The sequence below is a fragment of the Rhinopithecus bieti genome, unplaced genomic scaffold (assembly GCF_001698545.2).
Source record: "Rhinopithecus bieti isolate Rb0 unplaced genomic scaffold, ASM169854v2 scaffold_12642, whole genome shotgun sequence".
Taxonomy (NCBI): domain Eukaryota; kingdom Metazoa; phylum Chordata; class Mammalia; order Primates; family Cercopithecidae; genus Rhinopithecus; species Rhinopithecus bieti.
Window position 1 is genome coordinate 303,478 of NW_016807465.1, and position 25,696 is coordinate 329,173.

A 25,696-nucleotide genomic window follows, 5' to 3' on the forward strand; every position below is an offset into this window, starting at 1 on the left:
TAGTTTTCCTGTTCCCATGTAGTTTCCTATGCCTGAGAGATATTTTGTTAATATGACACCAAAAAAAGCAGCACAGGTTATCATTTTTAAATGTAAAACCTACCAAAAAACTGGACCAAATTGTAATCAGAACACCAAGTAACTAAACTAAACACAGACATTATACTGCATTTGAAGGTGACTGCCTCTTCCTATGTATATAATTAAGTGTGCATCATCAGTCAACTTATAACTCCAATCAACTGAAAAGTACTATAATGAAATAGGCTGAGAACCTCTCCTATAAAAGGATGTCTATAATATCCCATTATGGTGAAATGATCAAAGAAAACAAAAGGAGAATTCTATTTAATATAGTCTCAGGACAAAGATTATTTAACAACACTTAAACTTACATTCTTCTAGGATAGGCTATAATTTACTCACCCTCCTTCCTAGAAGAATGTTACATCTTTCCTATAATGCTAATTTGTATAAAAAAGTAAAATATATAGAAACATTCAATTACCTTCAGATAATGAAGGGCACGTTCTAATTCATCTTTGGAACAAGAACAGACCAAATGAGAAAAAATATATTTGAAGTTGTTTATTAAAATCTCTCTACGATTGACATTTAATTGTTTTCCTAAAGTTCGAATGAGAGCAGAAGCTGCAGGGCTTGCTTTGGCAGCAAGATCGGGTAGTAGAACTTGTAATGTCCTCTGAAAAAGAATGCAACAATTACCAAAAAGTACATTTGTCTGGCTGAAAAAAATATTCACATAAGCTATTTACAAAAATATTTTTAAATGCCACACATATTTGGAGTCCATGTAGGACTTGTATTTGAATTTGGATTTACCATTTATTCACTCAAATGATATTTACTGGGCAATTTACTATGATTCAGGCACTACACATAGCAGTAAACGAAATAGGCAAGGTACCTAATGGCACAGATCTTACATTGTAAAAAGGTAGAGAAACAGACAATAAATAAGCAAATGGAAAAGTAAAAAAGATAATTTTTCAGGAGTATGTGTTAAAATATACTTATGCTCTGAGGTAGAAATTACAAGTCTAATGTATTACTTGAACTTGTATTTAAAGAATAAGCAAGAGTAACCATAAATGCAATTTTTAAAGACATTTTTTAAATTTAAGAGTTGATGTTGTAACATATATAAAAAAATCTTTTAACACACACACCATCCCAATACTGCAACAATTCATTTTTGTCTATTCCTTTAAGATGTTTTTAATAATATATATAGAAAATCCAAAGATAAGAGGAATGGACTTGCATTTATTCATTCTACATGTACTTATTACATGTCAGTTACTATCCTAAGCACACGTCAGTTACTATCCTAAGCACTGGAGATGTGATAGTGAACAAGACCCAGGTTCTGCCCTCAGAGACACTTATATGGTACTTCTATTTTTTTTTTTTTTTTTTTTGAGACGGAGTCTTGCTCTGCCGCCCAGGCTGGAGTGCAGTGGCCGGCTCTCAGCTCACTGCAAGCTCCGCCTCCCGGGTTCACGCCATTCTCCTGCCTCAGCCTCCCGAGTAGCTGGGACTACAGGCGCCCGCCTCGTCGCCCGGCTAGTTTTTTTTTTGTATTTTTTAGTAGAGAGGGGTTTCACCGTATTAGCCAGGATGGTCTCGATCTCCTGACCTCATGATCCGCCCGTCTCGGCCTCCCAAAGTGCTGGGATTACAGGCTTGAGCCACCGCGCCCGGCCGGTACTTCTATTTTACCTTTCAACTTAATATTAACATTATAAGATTGTTGTAATATTATAAGGTAGTTTCCTCAATGTTATAATAATTTATGATGTTAATGGTTACATAATATCTACCTACCTAAAATTAAGACATTTAGTTTCTACTCAGAGTTTTGCTTTTGTTTTCTTTTGCTACTTGGATAATGTTATAATAAATATCTTTGCTTTTTGATTTCCAGAGTAGAATGAGTGAATGAAAATGTACGAATGTCTTTGTAGTCCTTCCCACATACTAACGTATTTCCTTCCAGTATTTGACCAATTTATAAGCAATTTATGTTTGCTAAATTATAGTAATGCTGTAGGGAAATATTCTGCATGAATTGCTATTATAATTTATTAATTAAGAGTAAAACTTTGCCTTTGTGAAAAGGTTAAAAGATAATCTATTTTATCATTTTTAAACCTCAGCACCAATTTCTTTTCTCTTCTTTTTTTTTTTTTTTAAACACAAGTGGTAGAACATTTTTTTTCTGAACCCAATGACTTTTCAAAGGCTTCCTAAACATTCTATACTATAAAATATGTCATAGTAGATCATTTATACCACTATAATTTTATACTTTATTATTCCAATGCCTTAGGAGTAGAAATGATCATATTAGACTTTGAATTGCCAATGGAAAAAATCATAGCACCAAAGACATAAGGGCTCAAATAGCTAACTGAATTGATTAGCATTATTCAATTAGTATTAACTTTTCAGGACAGTTAACCATAAAGAACAATGACTCAAATCCACTTAAACTTAAGTTTTACAGCGTAAGCAATAATCTCATATCAAAGTCAAAATCTAGAAAGGCATGAACAAAATACTGAATTGCAAACCTCAAGTGAACTGTATGTTGCAACTTACAGTAAGAAAACGATTAAGATCAGGAAAGTCGAAAACGTTGGCAATTTCAGACAAGGTATTTAAAGCCATTTCTCTTTGGTGAGCCACATCTTGTTTTCGCATGTCAGCATTCTGGTATGGAGTACTCGGAAGTGCTGTCATCTGACTAGAGTGAAGGGATTCTACCAAAAACTAGAGCAAAAACCATTTTATTGTCAGTTTTCACACAAAGAAGAAATTTTAACTAATACTTTTTAAGCTACCATAAAGGGCAGTATCAAATAGTATTCTACATTATCTGAATTGGTTCATTCAATTTTTATAACAACCTTAATGAGGCAGAGTATGTCACAACCTGCCTTTTACAGACGACATAATCAGGCTTAGTTAAAAAACTTGAGTATCATGCTAAGGATTATACCACAAATAAATTCAGTATTTTAGCATAACCTAACTTTTCAGCCATTAATTGAATATATTTAAAACAAAGTGTCATACAACATAGTATCAAGGCGTAAAAGAGTTTACTATCACTAAAAAGGCTATACATCATTATAAGATGATTTTCTTCCTCCCCATTTATAACCTATATCTTCAGACCAATATCCTAAAATATAAAATGGCAAGATTTCAGTTCTATTAAATAAACTAAATACATCCTTTTTAACAATAATTTTTTTTGTTTGTTTTTAGACAGAGTCTCGCTCTGTCACCCAGGCTGCAGTGAAGTGGTGCGATCTCGGCTCACTGTAACTGCCACCTCCTGGGTTCAGGCGATTCTTCTGCCTCAGCCTCCTGAGTACCTGGGATTACAGGTGCTCGTCCCCATGCCTGGTTAATTTTTGTATTTTTAGTAGAGATGGGGTTTCACCATGTTAGCCAGGCTGGTCTCAAACTCCTGACCTCAGGTGATTTGCCCGCCTTGGCCTCCCAAAGTGCTGAGAATTCAGGCAATGAGTCACCACGTCCAGTCTTAACAACAATTTTTTAAAGCAAGCACAATGCTTTCTTTTTAAAACCAGGCACAGTGGCTCATGACAGTAATCCCAGCACTTTCAGAGGCAGAGGTGGGAGGATCATTTGAGGCCAGGAGTTAAACAGCAGCCTGGGCAAAATAGGACTGCTCTCTCTAAAACCCCATCTCTAAAAATAAATAAATAAATAAATAAATAAATAAATAAATAAATAAATAATTAGCTAGGTGTGGTGGTGCACCACACCAGCTACTTAAGAGGCTAAAGTGGGAAGATCTCTAAGCCCAGGAGTTAGAGGCTTCAATGAGTTATGATCATACCACTCCATGATCACTGTATGTTGCCTGGACAACAGAGTAAAACTTGGTCTCTAAGAAATATTTAAAATAAAAAAGAAAATAAAACTTTTAAAAAGCAAATGGAACAGATTAGATAACTCAGAAATTCGATGACACATCTACAACCATCCAATCTTTGACTAACCTGACGAAAACAAGCAACGGGGAAAGGATTCTCTATTTAATAAATGGTTTGGAGAACTGACTAGCCATATGCAGAAAATTGAAACTGGACCGCTTCCTCACACCATATACAAAAATTAACTCAAGATGGATTAAAGACTTAAATGTGAAACTCAAAACTATAAAAACCCTAGAAGAAAATCTAGGCAATACCTCAGGATATAGGTACAGACAAAGATTTCATCACAAAATGCCAAAAGCAATTTCAATAAAAGCAAAAATTGACAAATAGGATCTATTTAAACTCAAGAGCTTCTGCACAGTAAAATAAACTATCATCAGAGTGGACAGATAACTTACGGAATGGGAGAAAATTTCTGCAATCTATTCATCTGACAGAGGTCTAATATCCAGAGTCTACAAAGAACTTAAACAAATGTACAAGAAAAAAACAACCCCATTAAAAAGTGGGCAAAGGACATAAACAGACTCTTCTCCAAAGAAGACATACATGCAGCCAGCCAACGAACATGAAAAACAGCTCAACATCACTGGTCAAAACTACAATGAGATACCATCTAACGCCAGTCAGTATGGCTATTATTAAAAAGTCAAAAAACAGATACTGGCAAGGTTTCAGAGAAAAAGGAATGCTTTTATACTGTTGGCGGGAGTGTAAATTAGTTAAACCATTGTGGAAGACAGTGTGGCAATTCCTCAAAGACCCAGAGGCAGAAATACCATTTGACCCAGGAATCCCACTACTGGGTATATACCCAAAGGAATATAAATCATTCTGTAATAAAGATACATGCACATGTAGGTTCACTGCAGCACCATTTACAATAGTAAAGTTGGCCAGGTGCAGTGGCGCATGCCTGTAATCCTAGCACTTTGGGAGGCTGAGACGGGTGGATCGCTTGAGGTTAGGAGCTTGAGACCAACCTGGCCAACATGGTGAAACCTCATCTCTACTAAAAATACAAAAATTAGCCAGGCATGGTGGCAGGCACCTATAATACCAGTTACTAGGGAGGCTGAGGCAAGAGAATCCCTTGAACCTGGGAGGTGAAGGTTGCATTGAACTGAGATCACATCATTGCACTCCAGCCTGGACAACAGAGCAAAATTCCATCTCAAAAAAAAAAAAAAAAAAAAAAAAGGAAAATCATGGAGTTAACCTAAATGCCCATCAATGATAGACTGGATAAAGAAAATGTGGTACATATATACCATGGAATACTATACAGCCACAAAAAGGAACAAGATCATGTCCTTTGCAGGGACATTAACGGAATTGGAAGCCATTATCCTCAGCAAACTAACACAGGAACAGAAAACCGAACACCACACATTCTCACTTATAAGTAGGAGCTGAATGATGAGAACACATGGACACATTGAGGGAACAACACACACTGGGGCCTGTCGGCGGGGGTGGAGGAAGGGAGAGTACCAGAAATAATAGCTAATGGATGCTGGGCTTATACCTAGGTGATGAGATGACCTGTGCAGCAAACCTCCACGGCACATGTTTACCTATGTAGCAAACCTGTACACACGTAATATACCCCTGAACTTAAAATAAAAGTGAAGAAAAAAGAAAAGCAAGCAAAATAAAACATGTATAAATATTCTTCTTTTTTGTAACTCTTAAAAAGTACTGCTGTTGCCTATGGTCAAGACAAATGCTCACTCTTACCTGACAAATGGGTTTCTTATACTGGCTGAAAAAATTTTGCAGTTTAACACTTTTAGCTGCAACCAGAGCTCTAATTTCTGTGTATGCTGCTCCAGAGACAGATGCTGACTTGGATAACAAACAATGCAATAAGTGCAAGAGTGCAAAAGGTACCAAATCTCCTTTTGCGGCCCTAAAATTAAAAACAACATACATATGAATACACAAACACACACACACACACATATCTCCAATATCCCAGAAACAAATGGAAATCTAAGAAAAAAATTCATGTTGACTCACATTTTGTCTATAATTTCACAAATATCATATCACCATTTTTAACAGCAAGCAAATAAAAAACGAGAATGGCCACAATAAATAAGGAAGAATACAAATGCTGCCAAGTATACCTTCCAATATCCCCTGTTGTAAGAATCAAGGTATCCTTCAGCTCATAATTTCTTGATATTTGGGCATGTGTATATGCTTCCTTCATTCTTAAGACAAAAAGCTAGAACAATAAAATTAACTGGTTAAAGAAATTTTTAGAGCTAGGCTGATGTAATCCAAATGTTAAGAACAAAAATTATCAACCTCCTTTATAAATCCATCTTCAGAGTCCAAGGATTCCAATATATGCTTGATATTTCCACTAAAAGCCACTCTAACATCTTTGTCTGGATCTTCCATTAAATTTAATAAAGTTCCAAGAACTGCTTTTACATCTGTTTCATCTTCTCTAAAATCAAGATGCTTACAAAGATGATGTAGATTATCTATGAAAGCTGAAGGACAAGAGTATACAATACCTAATTTAACATTAAATGTCAAGGTTGTACTGTAAAAATATTGCCAACGAATAATATGCCACAAAGAATCCTAAGTTCTCTTATAATGTTAATGTTTCATATTTAAGTATGTATAGCACACAGAATCTTAGGAAATTAAAATGGATACTTAGAAATCAAAATTTACTTTATATTTAATAAATGTCACATACGATTTTTTTTTTTTTTGAGACAGAGTCTTGCTCTGTCACCCAGGCTGGAGTGCAGTGGCATGATCACAGCTCACTGCAGCATGCAGCCCTGACCTCCCAGGTTCAAGGGATCCTCCCACTTCAGCCTCCCAAGTAGCTGGGACCACAGGTATGCACCACCACGCCTGGCTAATTTTTGTATTTTTTGTAGAGATAGGGCTTCATCATGTTGCCCAGACTGGTCTCGAACACCTGAGCTCAGGCAATCCACCTGTTTTGGCCTCCTGAAGTGCTGGGGTTAAAAGAGCGAACCACTGCACTCAGCCTGTAAATAATTTAAATCTAAAATAATTTCCAGAATTGTTACAAAATAACAAGTCTCTTTCAGATTTTGTAGACCATTATATGTTACCAAGATAGGCTTAAAAACACATTGCAGGCCAGGAGTGACGGCTCATACCTGTAATCCTAACACTTTGGGAAGCCAAGGTGGGAGGATCACTTGAAGCTAGGAGTTCAAGACCAGCCTGGGCAACAAAGTGAGCTCCCTCTCTACAAAAAATTTAAAAATTAGCTGGGTGTAGTGGCACATACTATGGTCCCAGCTACTCAAGAGGCTGAGGTGGGAGGATCACTTGAGCCTGGGAGGTCAAGGCTGCAGGCTGCAGTGAGCCGTGATCACGCCACTGCACTCCAGCCTGGGTGACAGAGCAAGACCCTGTCTCTTAAAAAAAAAAAAGAAAGAAAGAAAGAAAGGCCAGGCATGGTGGCTCATGCCTGTAATCCCAGCACTTTGGGAGGCCAGGGCAGGTGGATCACCTGAGGTAAGGAGTTGGAGACCAGCCTGACCAACATGGTGAAACCCCATCTCTACTAAAAATGCAAAAATTTGCCTGGCATGGTGGTACGCGCCTGTAATCCCAGCTACTCCAGAGGCTGAGGCAGGAGAATCGCCTGAACCCAGGAGGTGGAGGTTGCAGTGAGCCAAGATCGCGCCATTGTACTCCAGCCTGGGCAACAAGAGTAAAACTCCGTCTTAGAAAAAGAAAAGAAAAGCAAAGCACATTTCTAAAGGGGATCTTAGCTTTATTGTTAACCTTACATTACAAGATTTAGGGAGTACTTTCTATTGCTTTGAAAACTTGAGAACAAGTTTCAACTTACTACCTAAACAAACGGATCTTCTAAGTATTTGTATAAATCTCATGCTTCGTAAAAACTTATACTCCATTATCACTGGAAAGTCCTCAGCTGGGCAAAGTAATCTAACTATTTGAAGTTTTCAAGGTCCAATGTGTCCAACAGGGGACACATTAAGAAGGTCTCTGGTATCACTAAAGAAGATACAGAATATTGAATCTTACAATATTGAAACAACCATCAGGTATGCCCCATTTAGGCTGTCAAATCACAAGAGTATTCGAAAAAATCCCAAAATCACCTCTCCTATCGGTTCTGTGATGTGATTTAATACCAGTTATCCCATTTATAACTAATCAATACTGAGCACTGACTCTATAAAGCAAGCAACTTCCTGCAATTTTTCAAGGCTTCAGCCTAATTCTTTTACTGATTTGAAAAGCAGAGTTTAAATAGGTTTTAAAATATTAAATAAGTCATAATCACTCACCAAGTTTTACTGCACTAGGTGTTTTTTTTTTCAGGAGGAAAAGGAATGGCTTGCAAACAGAAGCTTTTAGTTGAGAAGATGAACATTCATGTTGAGAAGTGGCTTTCAAGTTCCTACAGAAGAGGTCCACATGTCCATGTTCAGAGAAAGGTTCTGTTAAAGAACTTGTCAGATAAAACATGCCATGAAGAGTACAGACAAGTTGTCCAAGTATAGAAGCAAATTCTTTCTTGATAATGTCAGAATCATCTTTGACTTTATCTCTGGGGAAAAAAAAGGAAAAGTACTAAACTTTCTTGCCTAATTTTGTGGTCGAAATAGTCTTGCTTAATTTGGGACAAAAGTACTGGTAAAACAAAGCCTAGAAGGAAAAAATGTTAAATTCTAAAACTAAAAGCAACATTTGCTTTACATATTCAACAATAAACATAACCCTGCATATATAGCCAGAGAATTATGATCTTTCCGATAGAGTGATATATTCAAATTAAAATCTTAATACATACATAAGAATCTTGGGAACTCTGTTACAAGAATTCTGCTGCTGCAATAAGATAAAAAATCCACTAACACAACTAGCCCGGATTACTTCATGGGAGCTCTGCAGGGCCCAGTTGTAAACTGCTATTCTCCATTCAAGGAATATTCTTCTTGGAAACAGAGTCAGAAGAAACATACATCGTGACTGTGCCTGTGGTGCTGAAAAAATGGAAGTCTGTTAAACATGATTTCTACTAATGTTAATTTTATGTATACACATATACATATATAAGCAACTTTTGCGTATATATATAAAAAAAGTCAAGTAACATTTAAAATACATTTAATACCTAATTTAATTAAAAGCTCCTTTTCAGAAAATAAAGTGCACTGAAAAAGGTCTATACACAACCTTACTAAATAATCAAGGAAATGCAAATTGAAAATCATACCTACCAGATAGGAAAAAGAAAAAAGTTAAGATAGTTAACTCCATGACATTTTTTATTTTCTAGATAGCAAAAATTTAAAAGTCAGCTAAGTGTCAGTGAGGATGTGGAACTCATACTCTGCTAACAGGAGTGTAAACTGGCATATCTTTGGAGAACAATACAGCAGAATAGAGGTGAAGATGTGCAAACTCTATAACCCAACAATACTACTCTTAGGTAGGTAAAAACGTTAAAAAGTGCTTCTCAAACTTTAATATGGATATGAATCACCTATCTTGTTAAAATGCAGATTCTGATTCAGTAGGTCTGGGTGGAGCATAAGATTCTCCATTTCTTTATTTTATTTTATTTTTATTTTAAATGTGCTCTCTCAGCAGAATCAAAGATGCTCCATTTCTAACAAGTCCCTAAATGGTGGCGATGCTACTGGTCTGTGGACCATACTTTTCAAACAGCAAGGCCTTAAACAAACTAAAGAATCATTTATAAAAATATTCATTTAAATGTTGCTTGTAATTGTGAAAAGTTGGAAACAACGTGATTGTCCACCAATAGGAGGTCTGATAGTGTCTATCCATACATTTGGCTACTATTTGGAAGTTTAAATAAAAACTAGAGTTACCCATATCACCAAGGGTAAGTCTCATAAAGATAACGTTGACCAACAAAATGTAAGCTGTAAGAAGCAAAACAATTTCTTTTATTATTTACAAATAAATACATATATAGTAAAAGTAATAGAACATTCAACAGAACAATCAACACCAAATTCAAAACAGTAGTAATCTCTGGGGGAAAAAATTAGGGGAATGAAATCATAGAGGAACAAAGGGCTTCCATCATATCTCTAATATTTTTATTTCCTTTTTAAAAAAAATTTCATGAAGAGAGGGAAGGGTGAAGAGAAACTGACTTCAAAGGGCGATGATGTTTTATTTCTTTTCTTTTTTTGAGACAGTCTCACTCTGTTGCCCAGGCTGGAGTGCAATGGCGCAATCTTGGCTCACTGAAACCTCTGCCTCCTGGATTCAAGAGATTCTTGTATCTCAGCCTCCCTAGTAGCTGGGACTACAGGCACGAGCCACCATGCCTGGCTAATTTTTGTATTTTTAGAAGAGATGAGGTTTTGCCATGTTGGCAAGGCTGGTCTCAAGCTCCTGACCTCAAGTGATCCGCATGCCTTGGCCTCCCAAAGTGCTGGGATTACAGGCGTGAGCCACTGTGCCTGGCCTAACGTTTTTATTTCTTAAACTGAGAAGTTGGTATAAGAATTTTTGGTATATTGTTCTTCTTTTAAAATATTTCTCTAATACTTCCTAATTTTATTAAATGAAGATAATGACATGTAAGGATACATTACAAATGTTTTACAAAAAGAAAGGAAATGGGATATGTGGGGCAGGATTTTATGTGTTACTTTTTATGTATCTAACCCCTTTCTGAATTATTAAAAATATATCTGCTCTTTTAATTATTGAAAAAAATTTAAATAAGTCTTAGAAGTCCTATATAGAGGTGAGTAAAACAAACCACACAAAGCCGGGCATGGTGGCTCACGCCTGTAATCCTAGCACTTTAGAAGGCTGAGGCAAATGGATCACTTGAGGTCAGGAGTTTGAGACCAGCCTGGCCAACACGGTGAAACCCCGCCTCTACTAAAAATACAAAAATTATCTGGGTGTAGTGGCGCACACCTGTGATCCCAGCTACTCAGGAGGTTGAGGTAGGAAAATTTGCAGCAAGCCAAGATTGCGCCACTGCACTCCAGCATGGACGACAGAGTAAGACTCTGTCTCAAAAATAAATAAATAAATAAATAAAACAAACCACACACAAACATATTCTTGTGAGCACTTACAATAGCTATCTGAAATCCTACGGCTTAATGTTAGAAGATTAGTGGCAAATGTGGTCAACTTTAAACAGCCATCATCAGAATGGGAATAAATCCATGGAAGTGAGAGCATTCCACATAAATCTTCCAGGATATGATCTTCAAATGAACTGTTTACTACAGAAGCACAAAATAAGTCATTAATTATAACTTTTCCTTAATCATATCTCTTTTAAATAAAAATAAAGACATTTGAAATACCAAATGCTGTTATAATGATCATTCGATAAGAAGAAAATTCTTAACACAGAGATCCATAAATGATGGTCTGAGGTCTGTAAACCCAAAGAAATTAAATGTGACTTTATAAAAACATGTATGTATGCCTTTTATGCCCTTTTTAAAGAAGAACCACAGCATTCCTCAAACCCCCAATTCAAAAAACTTTAAAGTTATAAATAATTTCTATTGACTAAGGAATCAAAATATTACACACATAAACTGGCAACTCAGAAACTGACAAATTTAATAGAACTGAAATCAAGAACAAACTTCTGGGTATTCCATGCACTTAGGCTTCAGGCAAAAAAGAAAGCGTATTTCTATACTGATTATCTTTGAAGGTTATTCTGATCTATTGCTTATTTGTACTCACCTTGCATATAAATCAAAGCATCATAAATTTTCACCACCTTATCAATGGTTGCCTCCAGGTCTGGTTTCTGAACAGTTTCTAACAAACTTCTACAGCTCTTAAGCACTTTTGTGTAAAAATCCAATGACATCCAAGTTATCACTACAGAAGGTTTCTTCTTGGATTTGTGTTGACAGTCCTTGAAAGTATGGCTGCAGTAAGTACATTTTATTAAAGACATTGGAATTAAGATGAATTTTTTTATAGTCAAACGTTAAATTGTACTAAAGCCAAAAGAAATTGTGAGTACAAAATTTATAACAATTTAAATATGCAAATCAAGTAATCATTATTTTAAATTTAATCTATTTATGTCAGCTTAAATCACCCTTAGGATTTGGGAACTAAAATTACTTTGGGAGGCTGACGTGGGAGGATCACTTGAGCCCAGGAGTTTGAGAACAGCCAGGACAATATAGGGAAACCCATCTCTACAAAAAAAATTTTTAAAATTAGGGTATGGTGGCACAGGCCTATAGTCCCAGCTACTTCGGAGGCTCACTTGAGCCCCGTACGGAGATCAAGGCTGTAGTGAGCCATGATCATGCCACTCTACACCAGCCTGGGAGACAAAGCGAGACCCTGTCTCCAAAAGCCAAACACTGGGTTTTTGAGTTGTACACAAATGTGTTCTGGTACTTTCTAACCATGTGTCCCCAGGAAAGTCAGTTTTGGCTTCAGACAAAAAAGAGCCTCAGTTTCTCTGAGTGTCAATTTCTAATTTTTAAAATGGGCATAACAGCATTTACCTTAGAGGACTACTGTAAATATTAACTAAGATATATACAGTGCTTAGCACTGTGCCTAGCATGACTCAATAGAAAATAAATTTCTTAACTACTTCAGTGAAAAGTTTGTGTTCTAAGGTCACATGATTCAAGTGAATAATGAGTAAACAGTAAATCCAAGTTCACTGCAGGAAACCCAACCCCAAGAAACAAGAAGTTTGTTTTACCAGTTCATGTTTTGATGAGAACAATGAACAGTACACAGAGCAGTCAGTTGTAAGACAACAGCGATTCCTTCTAACATCTCAATAACAGGATTCTTTAGGCCACTGTATTCAAGGGAAATCTGAAGGGATTCAGCTTTCTGTTTCAGTGCACTCCATAATATGCTCTTTTGGTTCATGTTCACATGTTTAATTCTATAATTATGAATACAGTAGAGAGATACTCTTATGCAATATAAATTTGGTTAAAACATGAAACATATTTAGAATAAAACATACTATGTAATATCAACTATTGAAATTCATATTAAGATTTGAAACAAAACAATGTTCAGAACTAACTGAAATATGGCAATTCTTTAGCTACTTTATAAAAAATAGTTTGTTAACATGTTAAAATTGCTAATAGATGCACAGTCTCAAAGATTTTCACCTATTAAAAGTTAAATTAGATAAGCATGTAAAACATGCAAACAAACTATATTTAACCATGAAATGTTTTATACTACTGACAGTCTACAAGAATTATTAAAATATTTTAAGCACTCCCTTGGCTACATTTAGAAAGATGTTCTTTGTGGATTTAAATCAGAGCACTTAACTGATAAGTTGATTTTTAAAAGTGAACAAAGTTTTATTTAATGGCTAAATACAAACTGAATGAAGGTCATCATACTCCTCAGTCTGTTTTGGTGCTCTTTTAGAAGGGTTTAGAGACGAGCTGAGACGACGCCTTTTGGGTGATATTCCATCACTATTACTGCTGAGGTTTTCCTGTTGAGTTTGGCATTGAATCTCCTCAATGATTTCCATACTTTCCATTTTCAAAGCCGCATAAAGTGGGCCCAACAAGTACTAAGAAAATAAAAAATAATTTCCAGAAATATTCCTTAGAAAATATATTTATATTATTCATAGGTAGCAAGAATGTATTAGATGTTAGTCAGATGTTTTCTAGTGAAACTACTTTTAGGGTCTCATAAAGCAAAACAAACATCTAAATTGATCTATATTATTTAAGTCTATATATAGACTATGGTTCTATAGTCTCAGAAGGTTTAAGACAAATCCTTCTCTCTACATCCTGTTTTTCCTCTTACCAAAATGCTATAAATTTTAATTCCCTTATAAAAAATGTTGCAAGGGAATTACCAACTTTTTTCATGTAACAAATCCAGCAGGATTAATAAATTAAAATATTTAATCAAGTTACGGCATCTCTGATGATTTTATTGTATTACCTGACTCCCACAGTCCAAACAGAAAAAAGCACATAATTTGGCATGATTAATCATTCATAGGTTTTCTAAGTGATTGATTATAACTTGTCAGACACAAAATCTATTTGAGTGATCAAAGCTTCTGCAATTAAGTTGATAACTGCCCCCTTTTAATTAATAATGCAACAAATACATTTACACATCACAGATTCTACTTAGAAACATTCTACTCCATTGGCAGTTCACTACCAACTTAAACAACAAATCCTTCTGAAATCAAAGTAAAAGTCTATAATAGTGAGCCAGACTACACTATGAAAATCATTATGCTCCAAATATAAACTACTATTCAAGATATTACATTTTCTTATTATTACATTTTGCACATATGTACACAATTAAATGATGAACAAAATACATACTTAACAAGTAACCTGAAAAATTACTTACCTCTGCATCTACCTGAATTCCAAGCACATCCAAAAGAGCTTTACAAATATTTCTCACATAGACCTTCCTGACTTGTAAAGCAGATTCATACCCAGCTGGCACAAATTTAAGAAAATACTGCAGTAAATGGCACAAAGCTGCTTTTAGCAAATCAGACTTAAGCTGCATGAGCACACCATCTTCAAACATGACACAGAGTTTTTCCAGCAGCATATTTAAGTAGACAGGTTCAATATTTCTATAAGCTTCTGCTTCAAAGGGAAATAGTGTCTTTATCAGCTTTGATAATGGCTCTTCATAGAGTTTCAATTGGTCAGTATCCATTTCTACAAGGTGTTTTAATAATTCCAAAAATGAGCTGAAAAAAGTGCTAGCTGGTTGTGCTGGTAGTCCTCCAAGCTGAAAAGTTCAGTTAAAAGCTAATTGCTAGTGATTTAATTTTTGGACTACCATACTCTAGCAGTACACAACCTATCTGCCAAAGTATGAGTTCTTGCCTTCTAAAAAACACAAGTGCAATAATACGAGTAAGAACCGTTAATAAAGTGACTTCAATAAATTCTAAATTTTGCATACTCATCAACTGCAAAGGAGCTGATTGTAAATATCCCATGTGTTCATCTAATTGACTTAAAAATCGGCTAATGACCACTGGCCATTCCACAGCATGACCCATCACATTTCTTCTATGGAGGTAAACCAAGTCTTCAAAAGTTGTAATAATTCTTTCGTGAGCACCCCAAAATAGCAGGACTCTTGCTTTTAAAAAGAAATAATAATGAACAGATGACTTCACAGATTTTCTTATGTAACAAATGACAGGAGGGAGTTGCTGCAATCCGCAGAAGTCTTGTTATGATCCAATTACTGAATTCTTTGAAATAAACAAAAAATATATTAAATAAACAAGTATATCTGAAGTGCCAATTCATTTGCTAAATCCTTGACGATTGACTTTTAAAGAATAAACTTCACTAACAAAAGAGTGTAAAACATTCCTTTCACAGTGGAAACATAATAGTTTAGAACACAGGCATACCCAGTTTTATTGCACGTTGCAGATGCTGCATTTGTCACAAATTGAAGGTTGTGGTAACTCTGCATCAAGTGTATCAGTGCCATTTTTCCAACAGCATGTGGTCACTTCATGTCTCTGTATCCCATTTTGGTAATTCTCACAATATTTCAAACATTTTCATTATTATCATATCTGTTATGGTGATCTGTGATCAGTGATGTTTGATGTTACTATTGTAATTGTTTGGAGCTGTCATGAACCACATCAACATAACGTGGCAAACTTAATGGATAAATGTATGTGTTCTGACTGCCCCACCGACCAGCAGTTCCCCGTATCTCTCCCCCTCCTTGTGTCTCCCTATTCCCTGAGACACAGTATTGAAATTAGGTCAATTAATAACCCTTACAATGGCCTCTAAGTGTTCAAATAAAAGAAAGAGTCGCACATCTCTCACTTCAAATCAAAAGCTAGAAATGATTAAGCCTACTGAGGAAGGCATGTTGAAAGCCAAGACAGGTTGAAAGCTAGGCCTCTTCCACCAAACAACCAACTTGTTAAAACAAAGAAAAAGTTTTTGGAAGAAATTAAAAGTGCTACTCCACCAAACACACCATTGATGAGAAAGTGAAACAGCCTTATTGCTGGTATGGAGAAAGTTTTCGTAGTCTGAATAGAAGATCAAATCATTAAAAGATGAGGAAATTTCCAGTAGGAAAAAAAGAAGATCAAATCAGCCACAACATTCCCTTAAGTCAAAGCCTAATCCGGAGAAAGGCCCTCAACACCAAGGCAAGACCCTCCACCAGCACAAATATTACAACTTGCTAAAGGATCATATAATCGTTAGCATTTTTTAGCAATAAAGTATTTTTAATTGTTTTTTAGACATAACGCTATTCCACACTTAATGTACAATGTAAACATAACTTATATGCACTGGAAAACCAAAAAATTCACGTGACTTACTTCATTGCAATATTCACTTTATTGTGGTGGCCTGGAACTGAACCCACAATATTTCTGAGGTATGCCTGTACCAACTTTGGAGTCAGACAGACAAGGTCCTAGCTTTCCACTTACTAATTGTATAAACTTTTCATTTCTCTGAACCTTTGTAATTTCATGTATGAAAGGAGAATAATGCTATCTGTGTTATGGGTTACTGTGAGGACCAAATAAGACAATGTACATGAAATACTCAGCACAGTTCCAAAGTAAAATAAATGTCCAATAAAGGGTAGCTATTGTCATTCCTTCAATTAAAATTTGAGTGGTGATTCTGTCTCACGTACACAAGAATAAATCAGTCATAGTCCTGTCCTCATGAATCGCACAGTACAGTTTCAGCTTTTTGACTGCAACAAAGAAATAACATTTTATATCACGACCCAGTACATATACATGCATTTTATTTAAATATTTAAAATAAAAGGTTCATGAAATAGTACTTATTCTTATTACATACAATGTACTCTAATATTTTCTTTTTTTTTTCTTGAGACAGGTTCTCACTCTGTCACCCAGGCTGGAGTGCAGTGGCACGGTCTTAGCTCACTGCAATCTCTGCCTCCCAGGCTAAAGCAATTTGTGTGCCTCAGCCTTCCAAGTAGCTGGTACCATAGGCATGTGCCAACGTGTTCAGCTAATGTTTTTGTTTTGTTTTGTTTTGGTTTGGTTTTGGTAGAGACAGGGTTTTGCCACGTAGACTAGGCTAGTCTCGAACTCCCAAAGTGTTGTGATTACAGGCATGAGCCACCACGCCCAGCCTATGTTATTTTCTAGTTTATTTCATCTTGTTTTAAATGCTGGTAATTGCCTAATGTCATAACCCACTAGTGGGTTATGACTTGTAGTTTAAAAACTGTAGGAAAGAATATAGACAAACCAATGATTAGAGTACAGTTTAAAAGCCTCTACGATAGATGAAATGCAGAACACTTAGTACTAAGAGAGAATAAAGGAGTAACCAAGCCAGTTCTAAGCAGTTAGAAGTAGTGCTCAGAAAAAAACTTCTTGGAGGACATGCTATCAAAGTTGAGTTAAAGTTCGAGCAAAAAATTTTTAAATACTTTATCCATTATACAAAAAAAATGTTTATTTTGCATCTCTTTATGAAGACACCAATGAAGGGACCAAAGTGGTAGATGCAATGAGGAATAAGCCTAGAGAAAAGCTTCAATATACAGAAGAGCAGTCAGCAAACTTTTTTTAAAGGATCAGATAGTATTATTTTTGGCTTGAGTGCCCAAGGTGCCTCTGTAGTAGTCACAGACAATAAGTACAAGAATGAGCACGGCTGTGTTCTAATAAAACTTCATTTACAAAAAATGAAGCCAGGTACAGTAGCATGTGCCTATAATCCCAGGTATGCAGGAAGCTGAGGCAGAAGGATCCCTTGAGTCTAGCAGTTCAAGACCACCAGCCTGGGCAATATAGCGAGACCCTGTTCTTCAAAAAAAAAAAAAAAAAAAAAAGAAAAGAAAAGAAAAGAAAACACAAAACTTAGGTCACAAAAACAGGCAGCCACACTGTGGACTAAAGCTTGCCAATCTCTGATCTAGAAGAGATTACCAAAAACAGACAAAAGAAAACTATGCCAAAGTGTTCAATGGCAAATAAACAAATTTGATGATTTCTAAGTACCTAGTATACAATACTAAAAAGAAAACAATAAGGATATGTGAAGGGAAACTAACCATTACCATTTTGCTCCTTCAATTTATAGCGAAGCTGACCCAAAAAAGTATAATTCTGTACCTGTAATATTTCACAAGAGCAGTAAAAGGAGGATTTCATAAAACAGATGGCAAGTGAATGCACGAATAACAGCACTTACCAATACAACTGCCTTTGGCCTCATGGCTTCCATTCACATTTACAAACATAAGTGGGGAGGATTTCATGATATGCTGGATGAAATCAAGCAACATTACGGAGGTTGGCTGAGAGTCAGTTTTCTTTACAAGTTCTACAGCAACTAAAACAACAAGATTTATTTTAAAGAGTCATGACAAATTAAACAATGGTCCTTTTGTTAAGAAACCAAACTGTGGGCCGGGCAATGTGCCTCACGCCTGCAATCCCTGTACTTTGGGAAGCTAAAGTGGGAGCATCACCTGAGCCCAGGAACTCAAGACCAGCCTGGATAAGATGTCAAGATCCTATCTCTACAAAAAAAATTTTTCTTAAAATTAGCTGGGAGTGGTAGTGTGTACCTATAGTCCCAGCTACTTGGGGGGCTGAGGCAGGAGGATTCCCTTTAGCCCAGAAGTTCAAGGCGGTAGTGAGCTATGATCACACTATTGCACTCCAGCCTGGAACAAAGCAAGACTCTGTCTCTTCAAATTTAAAAAAAAAGGGTGGGGGGACCAGACTTTGGTGACCAGAATTATATCCAGTGCAGCTAATTTTGGTATTTTTATTAGAGACAGGGTTTCGTCATGTTGGCCAGGCTGGTCTCAAACTCCTGACCTCAGGTGATCCACCCGTTTCGGTCTCCCATAGTGCTGGGATTACAGGCGTGAGCCACCATGCCCAGCCAACGCTAGTCTTACCTAATTTTAAATGTTTAAAAATCACATGCATTCCTCCACCATACATCCATTTATCAAACATGTACTTCAGGAATAACATGTCAGGCAATGCTAAAATCTAAGGATTAAAAACAAAAGTTCTCACAATCTGATGAGGAGTCAAACAAACTAATAATTACAACACAATATGGTAACTGCACTAATCCAGAATAAGGAGAAACAGGTATCTGGGAAGACACTGTGAAGGAAATGATTCCTAGATGAGGAGTTGGTCAGAGAGGGGAAGGGCAAGTAGTCTAAACAGAGGGAATACCAATACGATACAAAAACACATCTTGCAAGTATTCAGCAGTCCTTTATTATTTTTCAGCAACCCATCATTTTACTGGTTGAAAAAGAAAGGCTTAATGGCTAGTCTAAGTCATAAAATCTGTGCCAAATTTGGAATTCAAATTATAAACCATGAGCCTAATGCCATTTTATATTATCCCTTCCACGCAATTTCAACAGATATGACAAATGTGACACCATTTTGCCAGGTAGGTAATATTCTATCAGATTGGCATGAACAGGCAATAATTGATTCAGTAACTCACATAATCCTATAATCTCCTACAGGCACAGGCATGAACTTACTTAAAGAGTAACTTAATTAAAGAGGTTTTTTTGGGTGGCATTTGCTATTAGTCTACCACTGGCATAAGAGCTAACCAAAATAGGGTCCACGTGATTGGTACTGGCCAAATACTTTTACGTATAACATCCAGTATCAAAGAACTCATAGCAAGCAGTAGAAAATCTAGATAACAAATAGGAAGAGAGAATTATTTTAAAAGCCTAATTCAAATTTTGTAACAAGTAGTAAGCAATATTAACAAATAACTTGCTTGAAAATAGTAACTATCACAAATACTCTACATCTAAAACTACATGGAGAAAATGCTACTATAATGTATATATGGAAAAGAAAACAGTCCAATTTATAAAGTTTATATAAGAAATAATTGGTTTCTTACCAACATTTACATCTGTAAGTATCCGGTCAATGAATTGACATAGAATTTGTCTTGGCTTCTGTACAACTGCATTATATTCCTCTGGTGTGGCACTAAAATACAAATTAAAAGCTTTTAATTCTTTTTTTTTTTTTCTTTTTTTTTTTATGGGACGGAGTCTCACTCTATCCCCAGGGCTGGAGTGCAGTGGCCGCATCTCGGCTCACTGCAAGCTCCGCCTCCCGGGTTCCCGCCATTCTCCTGCCTCAGCCTCCGGAGTAGCTGGGACTACAGGCGCCCGCCACCTCGCCCGGCTAGATTTTGTATTTTTTTAGTAGAGACGGGGTTTCACCGTGTTAGCCAGGATGGTCTCGATCTCCTGACGTCGTGATCCGCCCGTCTCGGCCTCCCAAAGTGCTGGGATTACAGGCTTGAGCCACCGCGCCCGGCCAAAAGCTTTTAATTCTTAAAGTGACTCAGTTTCATTTGCAAAAAAAATTCTCTAAAGTACAACTTATCAAATGTGTTTAGCATCAATATCGATATTCACAGTATTCTTCTGTTTAAAAATTGAAAAGAAAATCTGAATGTTACCAACTTACAAGAAAAAAAAATATGCTAAGTAATAGTAAAGAGATCCAATCAGCAAAGCCTAGACCTGAATATGGTGGCCACTAGCTACAAGTAACTACTAAGCACTTGAAATGTGATTAGTACAAATTGAAATGTGCTATTAATGGCAGTGGCAGCCCAGTTGGAGCGGCCACTGCCATGATGCCCGCTGCAATAAGGAAGGTGGGGCTGGGGCTGCTCGCTCCATGGAGCCAGTGAGCAGAAGCCCCGCCCCATTCTGAGTTGCAAGAGAGGTGGAAGCCCCAACCCCCTTCCGAGTTGCAGGGTCGGGAGCCCAGCCATCCTGGGCGCAGCTGCAGCCGTCCAACCATGGCTGCAAACCCAGGCATCCCTGCTCTCTCCAGGGCCGGGAAGGCCCCCTGCCCTCACAGACTTGGAAGTGCCTGCTCCCGCCGCCTGGCCTCTCCCCGCTCCCGGCGCCCACACCAATTTCGGAGCAAAGTTGTGGCGGAGCCCAGGTGTTATCACGACCAGGCCGGGTATGCAAGTGCTCAGGACGCCACTGACACAACAGCCCCCTGCTGCCTCAGCACCCTCGGGACTTCGGGCGCCTACGGGCAGGCCAAGCGGTGGGCTGAGGGCAGCTCAGTACGGGCCTGTAGGCGCCCCTCGGCACGAACAGCCTGGGTGTAGTGGGCGGCAGGTTGATGGCAGCAGGAAGTAGACAGGCTCCTGGGCAGAAAGGGGTGGGCCCCCAGTGAAGACCCACCTTTAAGCCAGGAACGGCTTGAAACCTGGGGGCCTGGCTGCCGGTCACTTGGACCACAGTGAGAACTTACGGTGCTTTTTCCAAGCCCACCCATGACTGCCCATGGACCAATCAGCATTCACTTCCTCCCTTCTGAAGCACATAAAAACTAAATTTCTGGTGGAACTCTAATACCCTTTTCCACAGTGGCTGTACCATTGTACACTCCCACCTGCACTGCACAAGGGTTCCAATTTCTCCACATCCTCACCAACACACGTTATTTTCTGGGTGGTTTTTAAACTTTTTTTTCCCCGTTTGACGACAGGGTCTAACTCTGTTGCCCAGGTTACAGTGCAGTGGTGTAACCATAACTCACTGCAGCCTCAACCTCCCGGCCTCAAGAGATCCTCCCATCTCAGCCTCCTGAATAGCTGGGACCACAGGTGCATGTCACCACACCCAGCTAATTTTTTGTATTTTTTGTACAGATGGGGTTTCACCACTTTGCCCAGGCTGGTCTCAATCTCCTTGGCTCAAGTGATCTGCCTGCCTTGACCTCTCAAAGTGCTGGGAGCCACTATGCCTCCCAAAGTGCATGAGTCACCATGCCCAACTGTGTTTTCTTGTGGGTTTTGTTTGTTTTTTTGTTTGTTTGTTTTGAGATGGAGTCTTGCTCTGTCACCAAGCTGGAGTGCGGTGGTGTGATCTCAGCTCACTGCAACCTCCATCTCCTGGGTTCAAGCAATTCTCCTGCCTCAGCCTCTCAAGTAGTTGGTACTACAGGCACGCACCACCATGCCTGGCTAATTTTTTGTATTTTAGTAGATATGGGGTTTTACCATGTTGGCCAGGATGATCTCATCTCAATCTCCTGACCTCGTGATCTGTCCGCCTCAGCCTCCCAAAGTGCCGGGATTACAGGTGTGAGCCAACGAGCCCGGCCCCAACTGTTTTTTTATTAATAGCTATCATAATTGGTGTGAAACAGTATCTTGTGGTTTTGATTTGCATCTCCCTAATGATTAGTAATTGTGAGCATCTTCTCATGTGCTTATTTGTCCATTTGTACATCATCTTTGGAGAAATGTCTATTCAAGTTCTTTTTCTGTTTTTCATCAGGTTATATTTGTTGTTGAGCTGTAGGAGTTCTTAATATATTCTAGATATTAAACTCCTTATCAGACATATGATTTGCAAATATTTTCTCCAATTCCATGGGTTGCCTTTTCACTCTATTGATATTGCCCTTTGATGCACAAAGTTTTTAATTTTGATGAATTTCAATTTATCTTTTTTTATTTTGCTGCCTGTGCTTTGTGTCATCAAAGAAATCACTGCCAAATCCAATGTCATAATGCTTTCCCTCTATGTTTCCTTCTTTTTTTTTTTTTTTTTTTTGAGACAGAATTTTGCTCTTGTTGCCCAGGCTGGAGTGCAATGGCACGATCTCGGCTCACTGCAACCTCTGCCTCCTGGGTTCAAGCAATTCTCCTGCCTCATCCTCCTGAGTAGCTAGGATTATCAGCAAGTGCTACCACGTCTGGCTAATTTTGTATATTTTTAGTAGAGATGGGGATTCTCCATGTTGGTCAGGCTGGTCTGGAACTCCTGACCTCAGGTGATCCACCCGTCTCGGCCTCCCAAAGTGCTGGGATTACAGGTGTGAGCCACCACACCCGGCCCCCTCTATGTTCCCTTCTAAGCGTTTCACAGTTTTATTTCTTATGTTTAGGTATTTGATCCATTTTGAGTTCACTTTTGTATGTCTTTTGGACTTTTAAAGTTTTCCTGTAGAGGTAAAGACAGGAGCCAGATTGCAAGGAGCTGAAAAGCTAATGAAACGTGACTACTGAGAATAGACGGTTCTTTCCAAAGCCTGATCATGAAATGAAGAGAAGCAGAGTTGGTGATAACTAAAGAACTGTATGAGATCAAGAGGGCTTTGTTTTGTTTCTCCCTTAGAGCAACCGATTCTTGAGATTTGACTCCTCTTCTTGGAACCAGATACAAGTAAAAAGATAATTCTTGGACAGGAGGGTAACTCTTTCATAAACATAGAAAGAAAGGATGGGTACAGATGCAAATAATTTAATAAATTCAAAAGGCAAGTAAAACAAGATCCTCTGCTTCAAAGAACTCAGAATAGTTGCTGGGGAGAGGAGAGGAATGCACTTAAATAATCAAAAGCGGCCGGGCATGGTGGCTCACGCCTGTAATCCCAGCACTTTCGGAGGCTGAGGCAAGCGGATCATGCGGTCAGCAGATCTAAACCATCCCAGCTAACATGGTGAAACCCTATCTTTACTAAAAACACAAAAATTAGCTGGGTGTGGTAGCGCGCGCCTGTAGTCCCAGCTGCTCGGGGACTGAGGCAGGAGAATCGCTTGAATCTGGGAGGCGGAGGTTGCCGTGAGCCGAGATCACCCCACTGCACTCCAGCCTGGGCGACAGAGCGAGACTCAGTCTCAAAAAAATAAATAAATAATTAAAAGCAAGTATCATATACACCCAAAGCAGGGAATGATTAACTCTACCTAGAGGATTCACAGAAGGTTGTATGTGAGTGATTAGCAAAGTCCATCACTTCTGACAAAACAACTTAGGGTATAGTTAAGACGGTTACTTATAAATAATAGTATATATTTCATATATGTCACAATTTATTTCTATATAGCACTGTAAAATGTTCATACATTTTCCCCCACTTATCTCAAATAGTGGTAAAAGAAAAAGTGATTTTTTTTTTCTTTTTCTGAGACAGAGTCTCGCTCTGTCGGCCAGGCTGGAGTGCAGTTAGTGGCACGATCTTGGCTCACTGCAACCTCCGACTCCCAGGCTCAAGCAATTCTCCTGCCCTCAGCCTCCCAAGTAGCTGGGATTACAGGCGTGTGCTACCACACCCAGCTAATTTTTGTATTTTTAGTGGAGGCGGGGTTTCACCATGTTGGCCAGGCTGGCTCAAACTCCTGACCTCAGGTAATCTGCCCGCCTCAGCCTCCCAAAGTGCTGGGATTACAGGCATGAACCACCGCGCCTGGCCGTTTTTTTTTTTTTCTTTTGAGATGGTGTCTCACTCGGTCGCCCAGACTGGAGCACAGAGGTGCGATCTCGGCTCACTGCAACTTCTGCCTCACAGGTTCAAGTGATTCTCCTGCCTCAGCCTCCCGAGTAGCTGGGTCTACAAGTACGTGCCACCACGCCTGGCTAATTTTTTGTATTTTTAGTAGAGATGGGGTTTCACTGTGTTAGCAAGGATGGTTTCAATCTACTGACCTCATGATCCGTCCGCCTCGGCCTCCCAAAGTGCTGGGATTACAGGCATGAGCCAATCTGATTTTTTTTTATTATTCAAACCACAAAGTCCAATCCTAATTGATTATGTATAGGACCAATGGCATTTACAGCTAATAAATGCCATAAAAGAACTGATCCTGATTGGGCATGGTAGCTCATGCCTATAATCCCAGTGCTTTGGGAGTCCAAGGTGCGCAGACTGCTTGAGCTCAGGAGTTTGAGACCAGCCTGAGAAACATGGTGAAACCCTGTCTACAAAAGAAATAGAAAAATGAGCAGGTATAGAGGCACACACCTGTAGTCCCAGCTACTCAGGAGGCTGAAGTGGGAGGATCACTTGAGCCTGGGAGGTGGAGGCTACAGTAAGCCGAGACTGTGTCACTGCACTCCAGCCTGGGTGACAGAGCCAGACCCCTGTCTCCAAAAAATAGGAAAAAAAAAAAGAACTCGTCCCTGGTCCTGGTATATAGTAGACATTTAAAAAAAAACAAAAACTGTTCAATGAATGAATGGTTCGTAAGAACCTTCTTGAATTTTGTGGTTTCTTCATTCCTAATGTATAGCCTTCTGGACCTGTGGAGTATTTACCTATTCTCTGCCACTAGACTATAAGCTCCTACAGGTGGCAGACTGTGCTTTATTTTTCTCTGTATCTTCTGAAGTGCCATTAGACCGTAAGCTCTTATAGGAGAGAAAATGCATTTTATTTCTTTTTGCCTCCGCTACATCACCTAGAACTTGCTTAACAGAAAAACTTACTGAAATTAACAAATGTTTTTAAGTAATATAAACTCTAGACACAAAGAATCAAAGGGCCAGGCGTCGCGGCTCATGCCTGTAATCACAGCATTTTGGGAGGCCGAGACTGACGGATCATGGGGTCAGGAGTTCCAGATCAGGCTGCCCAAGGTGGTGAAACCCTTTCTCTACTAAAAGATACAAAAATTAGTTGGGCGTGGTGGCAGGCGCCTGTAATCCTAGTTACACGGGAGGCTGTGGCACTGAGGCAGGAGAATCGCTGGGACCTGCAGGCAGAGGTTGCAGCGAGCCGAGATCGCACCACTGCACTCCAGCCTGGATGAGAGTGAGACTTCATCCCCCCCCAAAAAAAAAAA

General features: G+C 38.4%; 1 protein-coding gene across 1 annotated transcript in view; it reads right to left on the reverse strand.

The window, feature by feature from the left end:
* Positions 1 to 25,696, reverse strand: part of ATR (ATR checkpoint kinase) — a 132,180-nt gene that overhangs the window by 100,806 nt on the left and 5,678 nt on the right. Inside the window, 17 exon segments of the mRNA XM_017882270.1 lie at positions 509 to 703; positions 2,626 to 2,796; positions 5,742 to 5,913; positions 6,134 to 6,234; positions 6,318 to 6,508; positions 8,333 to 8,595; positions 8,839 to 9,031; positions 11,123 to 11,275; positions 11,754 to 11,944; positions 12,748 to 12,939; positions 13,421 to 13,599; positions 14,415 to 14,829; positions 14,831 to 15,128; positions 15,131 to 15,160; positions 15,163 to 15,288; positions 18,272 to 18,412; positions 19,985 to 20,076. Of these exon segments, the coding sequence (XP_017737759.1) occupies positions 509 to 703; positions 2,626 to 2,796; positions 5,742 to 5,913; positions 6,134 to 6,234; positions 6,318 to 6,508; positions 8,333 to 8,595; positions 8,839 to 9,031; positions 11,123 to 11,275; positions 11,754 to 11,944; positions 12,748 to 12,939; positions 13,421 to 13,599; positions 14,415 to 14,829; positions 14,831 to 15,128; positions 15,131 to 15,160; positions 15,163 to 15,288; positions 18,272 to 18,412; positions 19,985 to 20,076 (3,103 nt within the window).